General features: G+C 38.8%; 2 protein-coding genes across 2 annotated transcripts in view; one reads left to right on the top strand and one right to left on the bottom strand.

Moving 5' to 3' along the window:
• The window catches only part of LOC134824926 (dynein regulatory complex protein 9-like), a 63,755-nt gene extending 56,371 nt beyond the window's left edge, over nt 1-7,384 (top strand). The window contains exons 4-11 of the mRNA XM_063836933.1: nt 93-221; nt 5,035-5,104; nt 5,275-5,382; nt 5,575-5,682; nt 5,793-5,860; nt 6,008-6,104; nt 6,511-6,612; nt 6,759-7,384. Of these exons, the coding sequence (XP_063693003.1) occupies nt 93-221; nt 5,035-5,104; nt 5,275-5,382; nt 5,575-5,682; nt 5,793-5,860; nt 6,008-6,104; nt 6,511-6,612; nt 6,759-6,875 (799 nt within the window). The 3' untranslated portion in view covers nt 6,876-7,384. The remainder of the gene's footprint in view (nt 1-92; nt 222-5,034; nt 5,105-5,274; nt 5,383-5,574; nt 5,683-5,792; nt 5,861-6,007; nt 6,105-6,510; nt 6,613-6,758) is intronic.
• Nucleotides 7,385-7,428: 44 nt separating this feature from the next.
• Nucleotides 7,429-12,652, bottom strand: part of LOC134824925 (FAS-associated factor 1-like) — a 29,572-nt gene continuing 24,348 nt past the window's right edge. Inside the window, exons 12-18 of the mRNA XM_063836932.1 lie at nt 11,003-11,146; nt 10,584-10,725; nt 9,606-9,782; nt 9,227-9,292; nt 8,891-9,020; nt 8,450-8,601; nt 7,429-8,224 (exon numbers count right to left, since the gene is read on the bottom strand). Coding sequence (XP_063693002.1) covers nt 8,141-8,224; nt 8,450-8,601; nt 8,891-9,020; nt 9,227-9,292; nt 9,606-9,782; nt 10,584-10,725; nt 11,003-11,146 — 895 coding nt within the window. The 3' untranslated portion in view covers nt 7,429-8,140. The remainder of the gene's footprint in view (nt 8,225-8,449; nt 8,602-8,890; nt 9,021-9,226; nt 9,293-9,605; nt 9,783-10,583; nt 10,726-11,002; nt 11,147-12,652) is intronic.

Below are 12,652 nucleotides of genomic sequence, written 5' to 3' on the forward strand. Positions count from 1 at the left end.
TCGATTTAATTGAAATCCAAAGAACTAGTTGAGTGAATAGTGTTGTTTTTCAGAGAATACTTACAATTGTTGTTAATAGTGTTGTTTTTCAGAGAGTACCTACAAGACCTGGTAGCGGAATGTTTAGAGGAAGTTTCACAAGAGGGATCCTTCGAGGGACTGATCAGAGCAACTGTTGAGGAGAGGGAGAAGAAGAACAAATTACAGGAAACTATACTCAGGTGGGTTAATTGGTTATTAATTGGTTGTTAAGGCCACAGGGGGGGTCCGAGGTCGAAAGAACGTTTTTTGCCAGTTGGCAGACCACGTACTATCTGATGCTTGCACACTACCCTTAGCCCCCCAGAGCGCCTAGTTTGTCGTAAAATTGAGGTTAACTATTGCCTTTTTAATCAGTTAACCTCACAAATAACCAGTTCTTAACATTTTGTTGCTCTCATCACAAGTTAAACTTATCAATGGGTATCAATTGGCCATCCAATGCGAACAGAACTATTATATGTCCTTTATTTGTTGGAAAATTGAGGTTAACCTATTTTCTCAGAATCAGTCTTTTGACTCTCCTGAACAATTTATTTACCACCTCAAAAGCCTATCTTCTCCTAGAGCTTTTATCCATTTCACCTCAAATTTGGAACTTATGTTGCTGACATAAATTTAAAAGTTTGTTATGTAAAGCCAAACGCTACGGTATCACGGGCAAAACTCTACAGTGGCTTGCTGAGTTCTTAAAGAATCGCCTGCAGACAGTGGTCGTCGAAGGAGAAAAGTCGTCCTTCCAGATTGTGATAAGTGGTGTCCCACAGGGAACTGTGTTAGGTCCAATCTTGTTTATTCTGTATATAGATGACCAACTGGACACGTTATTAACTGCACTTGGAAAGGTCTTTGCTGATGACACGAAGCTTATAAGCAAAATTACTGATTTAGTAGCAAGGTGTTTGCTTCAAGAAGATCTGTTTAATGTCATCAAATGGGCCGTGCAAAATAACATGCAGCTAAACGAAACCAAATTTGAAGTTATCAACTACAAGCTGAATAAATCCCTGCTATTAAGAGAACTCCCCTTCTCCAACGAAGACTACAGCTACAGCTCAACAAACGGGGAAATTATCGAACCAACGCAAACAGTCAGAGACCTTGGAGTACTCCTCTCAAATGACTGCTCATGGACGCCCCATATCCATCAGATGCTGAAAACTGCTAAGAAAATGGCATCGTGGGTCTTCAGTGTCTTCAGTGACAGATCACCTTTCCTGATGCTCACCCTTTTCAAAACAATGGTGAGGAGCAGGCTAGAATACTGTTGCCCGGTCTGGAACCCCAGCAAAATCACCGATATAGAAGCAATCGAAAATGTTCAGAGGAACTACACTCGCCGTATCTTAGGTTGTCAGCAATTGGACTATTGGGACCGTCTTAAAAAGCTGGACCTGCTCTCCCTGCAGAGGCGGAGAGAGCGATACATCCTGATCCATACATGGAAGATGGCAAACGACCTTGCTCCAAATGACATCAACATGGTATTCAAGGAAAACGCTCGACATGGCATAAAAGCCATAGTCCCACCACTGAACAACAAATCGCAACGATCAGTGGCCACTCATTACGAGAATTCCTTTGGAGTGAATGTAGCGAGACTATGGAACCTCCTCCCACAACAAGTGAACAGTTTAACTGCTCTAGGACCCTTCAAGGTATCACTTGCTCGATTTTTGGAGACGTTTCCCGATACCCCGCCAACCAAAGGATACACCGCCATCACCAACAACTCACTCCTGGAATGGAATCTACAGAAAGATCTGAACCAGGAATGAATGGAGGACGTACTAGTTACTGTTGTCCAGAAGCAATCCCTGCCAAACCAACCTAAAGTACCTAAAGTAAGTAAGTAACGATTGTTGTAATTTTGTTCCTAACTCTTTTTATGAGGTTAACCGTTTTAAATTTTGTAAATTTTGTGACGCGCACTCATGGTTAACCTCATATCTCAGCTTCGGAGCAAGATATCATAAATCGTTACATAACTAAAACTCAAAATACCTTGAAGAACATTGTTGCCAAGTTACAAGGTTCTAAGTCATAAACTGAAAAAAGAAGATAGATTTTGAACACAATTTCATTTAAAGTTTTCATTTACAATAGAATTACAGGTAAACCTCAAAATTCAACGCGCGATATCTTCAAATAGGAAACTTTGTTTTCGGTAAGGACAAAAGCGTTTAAAAATTTAGATCGAGCTCTACAGCATATCTCAAAATCTCAAAATCGACTTCGGACCCCCCCCCCCCCCTGTGGCCTTAATTGTTTGTTAATAGGCTTCAAATTGCGGACTTTTAATTTTAAAACATTAATACAATTATTTGTGAGAACTGTGATATTTCTTAAATAATAAATAGGTACTGTTATTGAAAAAGTAGTACTAGTAAAAATAATGCTTTACTTAGTAAAGAATTATAAAAACTGTTCATTGTTGATCATAAAATTCATTATCAATTATTAGATATAGTAACCAATTGTACGAAATTTAGTGATATTTCATTCACGAATATGTTAATTGTGCAATTATTTTATAAATTAAAGTGGTCGTATCACCACATTGTGGTAATTGCTCAATTCCCGTGGTAAAAGTTCGACTTAAATAAACAGATTTTGCATCATGGATGCCAACTGAACACTCTAGTAGCTCTAGAACTTTCTGCATAGTGAAGAACTTCAGTGGGGAGTTGTCCAGATTAGGTTAAAACATTTTTAATCAGTTCAAAAGTTAAATTTAGTTAAAATTTAGTTAAAACAAATTTAGTTATTGTTACACACACATCCTCAGCTAAAACTGAGATAAAAAATTGAGAAATTGCGATTCTCCATTATAATTATTTCAAAAAATCCAGCTCTTATTTGAAATAACATTGTAGTTTCTGCTCCTATTCGGTAAAGATTCGATGATATTGGTGATGTTTGTAGTTACCGTACACTTTCTTTTACGTGTCGAAGCTTGTAATCTCCGCAAATAATTAAGTCGACATAGTAACATAACATTGACCATTTGACCAGTAATTCTCTCTCTGATACCACTCATTCCTCGATCACCTCAAGATTGCTACACTTGACCCCTCTCTGATACCCCTTATTCCTCGATCACCTCAAGAGTGCTACACTTAACCCCTCTCTGATACCCCTCATTCCTCGATCACATCAAGAGTGCTACACTTGACCCCTCTCTGATACCCCTCATTCCTCGATCACCTCAAGAGTGCTACACTTGACCCCTCTCTGATACCCCTCATTCCTCGATCACCTCAAGAGTGCTACACTTGACCCCTCTCTGATACCCCTCATTCCTCGATCACATCAAGAGTGCTACACTTGACCCCTCTCTGATACCCCTCATTCCTCGATCACATCAAGAGTGCTACACTTGACCCCTCTCTGATACCCCTCATTCCTCGATCACCTCAAGAGTGCTACACAGTACACTTGACCCCTCTCTGATACCCCTCATTCCTCGATCACATCAAGACTCAAGAGTGCTGCACTTGACCCCTCTCTGATACCCCTCATTCCTCGATCACATCGAGAGTGCTACACTTGACCCCTCTCTGATAACCCTCATTCCTCGATCACCTCAAGAGTGCTGCACGTACTAACAGTCCTCCTATCGTGACGATTATTAACAGCTCTGTTCCTCGTTACAATAGTATGAGGGAGCTGGTCCTGGGGGCTCGAGGTTCGTTTCCAACAGACACTGCAACAGATAAGTGTTATCAGTAAAACTGCTACTGATAAGAGAGCGATAACGATTGGCATGGCACCCATATCCATTCTGCGAGAACTTTGGATTGAGAGCATGGGTTTTGACATGGTTTGTTGGCTAAGGATGGGGTGATGGTGGTGAAGATATAAAATTAGCTGATAAAAATAAAATATCGTTGGCCGGGAAACTTTAGGAATTTAGATTTAGCTTATATGGGTTATCCATCAAAAAATACGAATCAATATTTGCTTAACTATCAAATCTAATCGCACAAAAAATAACGAACAAAATGAAATCTAAAACATTCAAAATGGGCTGATGCCCAATCTTAATACACTTAAAAACCTATTCATTATGTCGCAATATTTGGGGGCCGGAAAGGGAAAATCTCACCAGGATAAGGTAATTGCATGACGTATGGGTTCCTGTTCCGTGTCTTATTTCGTCCTTACACCCAAAATCATACCAAGACCATTCCAGCTTTCTAAATACTGTTGAATCAAGTGGGACCGAAATTTACCAATCGCAAAAAAGATAATACCAGAACTAGCGAGAGTTCCTCACGGCAGGATCAAAGAAAAACCCAAAAATCAATCAATCTAAGGAAGCCTCGCGAAAGCTCTCCAGAATTTTCTCTACCTTGAACCCTAAAGTCTAAAGTGTTAATGAAATAAAAACAAATCCCGACCAACAATCCTAAAGAGACCATTGATCTCTGGATGAACCCGAATAATAAGATGATAAGTCTGGCACTGCTCTCCTCATCGAATTACAGCACTTCAGAGCTTGACTTCTGGCAGTGTGGCAGGGTTCTCCGGGTAACTGGCTTCATTTGGTATTTGGTAATCGATATCACATTAATTTGAGGTCTGCCAGGTAATGAGATCAGGGAAACCATTTATGTGTATTTTTGGAGGGGTTAGATAACTAGATAACGCGTTGTTATGTGAACATATACCGCGGTGTAATGTGGCTTTTTTGGGATATTTGGGGTCATTTACGTCAGCCTTTTTTTGTTGGTAATTTTAGACCCCCTTCAGCTTCCCTTCCTTAACTTAACTTTGTTTCCAAAATTTTGATTCTGTGTTTGTTTATGTGGAATCCGATATCTTGCGATTACTTGTGACTAAGGCTATGAGTTATGGCCTCTTTTAACCTATTTTACCTCTTTTAAACCTCTTTTAACCTCTTTTGACGTATTATAACCTCTTTAAAGCTGTTTTCACATTTTTAAACCTTTTCAAACCCATTTTTACCTCTTTTTACCTCTTTTCTTTCAGGGAGGAGGATGCTAGGAAGAACGTCAGAGCGTTACAAAGACAACTTCTAGAACTGAAGAAATCAAAAGAGGTATTAATAATCATTGTATGACATGGCGGTGTTTTAACGTTGAGGCATAAGTCTCACACTGTTACTGTACCGTGTAATTTTGTATCAATTATTTATAAGTTCGTACAGGTATATTTTTCACACTCGATTATCCCGCTCTCCGAATTGTCTCTAACTTTGCAACGTTGCAGGTAGAAATGCAGAGTCGTAACGAAATGATTGCTCATCTGAAGGATCAGCTTCAAGAGACTCGAGCTAAGACCACCATGGAGAGAAAATACATTGAGAAGGAGTGCCAGGTAATACAGAAATGCCAGGAATACCAGGCATCATGATACACTTTGGTTTAATGATTGATGTGAATAAATTTGTATCTCATTATGTAACTATCGTTCTTACATCTTCTTATATCAAGCTATTATTTACTAATTGCCAACTGTTTTTTATTAATTATCATCTAATTATAAACTAATTAAGGAATTGTTACACAGGTCCAGAAAGTTATGAAGAACAAACAGTGTCAAATGACTGAGGCAGAATTGCAGGCAGAATTGGAAAACCTTCAAATACAGCTTGAAGAAGAAAACAAAGTCAACAAGGTATCCGGGATTATATAACTTTATGACTTTATGAGAATAACGTGATCGATTGATTGCATATTCGAATAAGGAAAATCTGACATCTCATTTGACAATCTTGCCTTTATTAGGAAACTGAAATGTGGGTAAAGAAACATCACGACCAGCTGCAAGAGAAAGTTGAGTTCTGGATGGACAAGTGAGTGATATAACTTTTCCGACCCTTTCTCTCGGAAACACTTTAATTTTTCATTCTATAAACGATGGGAAGTCTTACAAATCATAGAGCACGTGGCTTTTTTGTTGACGCCATCAAGCTTCAACTAATCTCATACCACTCCCGTAGATACGAAAGAGAGGTCGATCAGAAATCCGAGGAGTTGAGTGGATTAAAGGGCTCCAAAGCTAACATTTTGCTCAAACTGCAGGAACTTACTCTAAAGGTAATGACAGCTTTGTTTTCAATAGTTTGCTTAATTTGTTTTTTATACACTGGAAGCTTACCGTTTTCCGAAATAATTGAATGTATACACAAATCATTAAGACGCTCGGAGTTTTAGTATTTGGTAGTATTGGTATGTTGGCGGTTTGGGATTGTTTTAATGATTTTGTCACAGTGGCAAGTTTTTATAAAATTTCTTCCTTTTTGCGCGGGCGCGTACCTATATTTTGTTGAGCTTCGTGCGCGTTGCCATGGCAACAACTATTAATTTATATTATTCTTATCGCTTTATATGTAAGATAAACCACAGATGATGGTATTGAGTTATCAGCTCCGCCCCTGCTAACCGCAGATAATTTATGGTTCATACTTTCGAACTGTGATAACACAGCACTCCCTATTTTCAGTATCAAGAATACGAGGAAGTGGTGATGGAAGACAGAGCCCAGAAAGAGAAAGCCAAAAAAGCAGCCGAAAAAGCTCAACTTGAAATACGCTGCGCTACCAAGGTATTAGCAATATTTTGTTTTTTTCTTTCTTGCCTTTTCATTTTGGTAACCTTGTGTTCCACGGTACCCTGGCAGACTGTAGTCATCAAAATCAAATTTACCTAGAATTGGTTAAAATCACTTCTTCTCACAATTCACTGTTTCAGATTCAAGCTTGGTGGAAGGGTGTTATGGTCAGGCGAGGTCTTGGTCCTTACGCCAAGAAGAAGGGAAAGAAGGGCAAGGGAAAGAAGGGGAAGAAAGGAAAGAAAGGGAAGAAATAGGCTTAATTCATAACGAAAGAAGTGCAGAGATTTTTAACCCCAGTTTGATGCAGTGCCACATGTTCACAGAGTTCATCAGAATTTAATTCAGAGTCATGACTCTGTCCAAACAACCAACATGTTTACAGCTGTTAGAACTCACTAACTTTACTGATCCCGTAATATAATTGGATTTTTAATTCTTAAGATCACAAATTGTTTGTGAAAATGTTTGGTGAAGAAATAAACGTTGGATGTCAGGAAAAAAATGCCGTTTTAGCGTAGTGTTTTTTCAAACGTGTATGTACAAACATTATATTTCAGAGAGCAATTAATTGATACACGTTGTATAGCTCTTTTCGCTTTCTTTTCTGTGATAAGATGTATTCAATGTATCAAGGAATTTAAGTAAAACTTCTGGAAGAAATTACAACCATTCATTCATGTTAAAATGGGGAGATTGAACGATTTTATTCAATTTATGTGTACATAAGATTTGTTTATTTTACCAGAAAAGCCTTTTTGATTTAGCTTGTATAATTAATTGTCACGTTTACAAGAAATAAAACAAGATCGTGACGGAATTTAATGAATTTTAATTTGTGATAAATATAAGATAACGTATTTAAATACCAAAATTTACAGCCAAAGCTTGACCAACAGAGAGCTGATATAAAAATGCCGAAAATAAATTCCTAACATTACAAAAACCATCACGACATGATTATGTGCTCATTGCTGACAGCTTTAGGCTTAACCCATTTTAATAAAACTATCCCGTGGCCACAGGTTATGGGTTGAAAAGAGATGTAGATTGTAGACCCCTGGCCCATCGGATATATATTATGACTAGGGGTCGTTCACATAATATTACGTTATCACTTTTTGAAAAATTTTATTTTCCAAACCCCTTTCCCCGTTAAAGATATGAATGATCTTTAACTTATTTATCATGGTATTGAAAATTAAAAACGTCGAGCAAACTTGGTTTTTATATATTATATAACTTTCCTCGTTGATAATATTACACAACTCTCCTCAAGTGCCAAAAAGGCAAACAATTTTGCTCGTCAGTAGATTATAACAACTTGCTGACAAATCATTACCCTTCAAGTCCCCCCTTAAAAACAATGTTTACAAATATACCACGTTATACATCAGGAAAAGCTTTACGTTTTACAACATAAAAACACCCTATTCTCATAACTGGTAAGGCACTCAATTAATTATTTAATTAATTTGATGATTAGCAAGCTAACAAGCAGATACCAGCTATTAAACTCGGCTCAGTCCCTCTCTTCAACGTACAATATCTCACGACGGGTCAATCCCAGGTCATCTAACGTCAAGTACATTTCGTCCTCGTCAAACTGAGATGTAAGGTGATTAGCATTCAGTAAATTGGTAATTATTTTATTTAGGCAATTTTTGGGCTGTAAATTTTGGCATTTGGTACGGAGGTTGGGGTTAAATAATTTTTTTAAAAGCTTTTTTTGTTGACGAAGTTTGATCCGTTCTCAGAATGAAAGAAAACTATTACATGGAAAAGCCCAAAAAAGTAAAAAATCACGTAAAAAAAGACTAAATTCACAAACCTGTCGTTTGGGGAAGTTCTGCACGAGTTTGAAGTTGGCTGGAGGGTAACCCTTGCTGCCGACGAAATAAGACAACACTTTCAGTTGGGTGCGGTGCACAAATTTACGGTTTATTCTCTCCCCGGAAGGCAGTTTGAACGTTATATCGGAACCTGGGCAAAGTGCTGTCATGGAGATATTGTGGTCTTTTCTAAATATAACTGTAATACGTTGATGTAAAGTTTATTTTCATTTTTTAATTTTTTTTAAATGGTACTGGCTCAAACTTATATGAGATAAGAAGTCATCACGATTTTTATCTTGTCAAAAACTCTTTGTAGTAATTAAGGAAGTGGTGAGGTCCCCACACGAGGAAGTCAAAAATATAATTTACTTAAAATGAAATTCCTGTACTATGATATTTAAACTCCGAACACTTTTTGGATTATACTAAATACTTACTGGGGGTATTAGAATCGGGCTCAGGAGGAACGAGGTCTTCAAAGGAAGACAACGTTGCTTCTTCCGTCTCTACTTGCAGTTGTTTCTCTTTTTCTTCAATTTTCTTCATTTCATCTTTTTCACGATCACGCTGAAAGAATTTGTGAAAGTCAACTTCAAACAATTACTCCGACTAGTACACATGGAAGTTGGAACTAGGTTAATGTATAGTGCGGAGTGCCCACTAAAAGTATTCGAGAAAAATACGTGCGATACGAATCTCGATCTACGTATTATATATTATTATATTATTCATCATCGGAGAGAAAAGGAGCAACTTGACCAAATATGGCGTACCTGTAAGGAATCCAAATATTCCTGCTCCTGCAGCTCCCTCAACCGACTTCTTTGCTCCTGTTCTAGCTGGAATAATGGTATTTTAATGGTATTTTAATGGTATCTTGTATTTTAATTTATTAATTTATTATCTTAATTTAGTTTAAAACCAATCCAATTTGCAAAGCACAGTACTTAAATTTCTCGAAGAAATGGCTAATATTATATTATGTATATTTTATGTGTATAACCTCCCAAACTCAAACTCAAGAACATATTATTTATCTATCCTTCATGCTACAGTGCAAGTGGTCTAATTGTGTATATTTTGGTTTTGTGTAAGTTAAATTTTAATAATATACTGATGGAAAATATATTTTAATTTTGAAATAGACCAAACCTCAGCAGCCTTCTCAATCGACCTAGTCTGATTATAATTTTCCACCGCATCTATCAGCTGAGCCATGAGCAGGTCAGGTGATATGTCACCCTGGAACACAGCAAATACCTGGGGAGCACTCTGTACCTTTGTTATCACTATCATGAGGGGCAGTTTGTCCGGCACGTACATTTCCACCTGAGGGGGGACGCTGTTATTCAATGTTGTTTACAATGTAACTACGGTGTAGTCTGATTCGATTAAAAAATTTCCATCATCACACGTCGAAGATTGAAGGTTAAAGTAAGGCTGGGGGTCATCGGCATATTGACCGATTTAAAATGGTGAAAATCGAACATTTTACAAATAACCAATGTCCTGGTCGATGACCCCTTAACCCATCTACTGATAACACTCTTGATCGCCTGCTGGCGACCACTGTAGCCGAATATAGACTGACACTCACCTGCTGGCGACCACTGTAGCCGAATATAGACTGACACTCACCTGCTGGCGACCACTGTAGCCGAATATAGACTGACACTCACCTGCTGGCGGCCGCTGTATCCGAATATAGACTGACACTCACCTGCTGGCGACCGCTGTATCCGAATATAGACTGACACTCACCTGCTGGCGACCACTGTAGCCGAATATAGACTGACACTCACCTGCTGGCGACCACTGTAGCCGAATATAGACTGACACTCACCTGCTGGCGGCCGCTGTATCCGAATATAGACTGACACTCACCTGCTGGCGACCGCTGTATCCGAATATAGACTGACACTCACCTGCTGGCGACCACTGTAGCCGAATATAGACTGACACTCACCTGCTGGCGACCAATGTAGCCTAATATAGACTGACACTCACCTGCTGGCGACCACTGTAGCCGAATATAGACTGACACTCACCTGCTGGCGACCGCTGTATCCGAATATAGACTGACACTCACCTGTCGGCGACCACTGTAGCCGAATATAGACTGACACTCACCTGCTGGCGACCACTGTAGCCGAATATAGACTGACACTCCGTCAGGATCTGCTGCTGCAGTCTTCTCTCTGTCAGATCGTAAGCCCACATGACGAAGTGCTGGTCTATGTAACCAGCCATACTCTCACTGCAAATCACCTGACTGAGGAGGGAGGAGGGGTTAAGAAATGTGAGTCAAACTTCAAATAGTCCTAATTCGTGTTTCTCTTGTCCCAAATATGTTATCAATTCTTAAGGATCCCAAACAACGGCTGAATGCAACCTAAAAAAGAGGTGGTTAAGTCTAAATTTACAAATCCGCAGGCAAGTCCTGGAGTTGCCCTAGTAAATGGTTATAAAAATACACTGTGCACTAAGTTGTGCACTTCTTTTTACCCGATAGTGCACATGTTTCCCCGGTATTTCAATCACTCTATTACCTGCAAAAGAGATGTCCAGTAAGAGCCTTGTCCGAGTGCAGGAACACTATAAGGGGTCGTTTCAGATCGGCTGGTACGTTAAACGCGGCTGTCAGGGCGCTCTTCAGCGTACCGATGTGGAATGCAGGATGCACATTCCCGTACCTGCGAGAGGGATGAAACTGGTCATTTGCTGGAGGTACAGATTGAAATGATGAACCTAGTTGAATGAAATACTAAATATGGTGATGTTGTATAGTAATTCTGGTAGTTGCAGTTCTACATCAGATTTTTGCGTGGAACTGGATAAAATGTATTCTCATCGCAAACAGCTGCCAAGTTATGAAGTAACTTAGATTTCCAAGATAACTTACTACTCCAGTAGCAGGCAGGGGTTGAGTGTGCACTTCGCTGCATAGAGTTTTTTGCTACTGAATCGGGTTAAATAGGTCATTGGTAACTCAAATCACCGAGGGGCAAATTTTGTATCGCTAGTCCCAGTCCTACAGGGCAAAATTTCTAAATTGCCCTCAGTCGCAAATTTGGGATTTTTGTATCTCGGCTTCTAAAAGACTTAGAGACTTGAATATTAGCTTAAAATAACCGCAATAGCCTTATTTATATACAAGTTATGAAGCAATATAAGGTCTCAAGTGCCTAGTTTTAAAGATATTCACGAAAAACTGTTTTTTGGCTCATCGCAGCCTGAATTACCGGATTATTTTTATATCTCGAGCTACGAACGTCGTAGAAACTTCTCCGATATTGTAAAATATTCGCAATGAGCACATTTATATAAGCTTTATGAATCATTATATGCTCTAAAATGCTTATTTGTAGAGATATTAGCAAAAATCGGTAATTTTGGCTACACCAATACAAATTTGGTAATTCGTTTTGTCTTTTTGTTGCAAATTTTCACGTTGCAATTTTCAAGATGCGGTTTGTGGCTATCGATAGGGCTTTATATATTATTGTATGGTTTTGATAAAATCCTTCAGCACCTGACATAGGCAATAGGGGTCACAAACCCTGAAATGTCAGGAACTGGGCAGTGGCCGAGATAAATATTTGATAATAAATTGGACTCTTGACTCACATACATCTTTTCAACGGTTAGTTAGACATCTTAAACCAGTATTGAACGTTGAGTAAAACTTCTGATCCATTTGTAGCCCAGGTAATGTGCCCCAGATTCCAGAACCTCACGCCTGAGTGACAGTGGGCCTTATCGATCACGAGCCGCAAATCACAATGACTTTGGGCCTCAGAGACAAGGGTATTCGTACTCTTGGCTTAAATTGGCTCTTCGTTAATATTATCAATCAGGTTTATAAAGTTATAACTTCTATAGAAGTTAGATATAGATATATCTATATCTATATCTATATCAGATGATATAGATATCATCTGCCTGTCCAGTGTCCACCTGTCTCTTTGATATTCATTATTACTTCAAGTTCAGTCATTTCGCTTCTGTTCAACTGTTATAGGTGTAATGAGGGACTTCAGTCCAGCAATATCTCTAAATTTAGAAATATCTGGTTTCGCTACTTTTGAGGTAATTGTGTTCAGCAAGCAAGTTTGTAAGTTTTCAGTCCTACTGCCCCAAAATATTGGCCCCCAGAGCACTGGTAATGCTGGAGTACTGGTAATGCACATGGTAATGCT

This window comes from Bolinopsis microptera, chromosome 13 (genome assembly GCF_026151205.1).
Source record: "Bolinopsis microptera isolate Bmic1 chromosome 13, MBARI_Bmic_1.0, whole genome shotgun sequence".
NCBI lineage: Eukaryota > Metazoa > Ctenophora > Tentaculata > Lobata > Bolinopsidae > Bolinopsis > Bolinopsis microptera.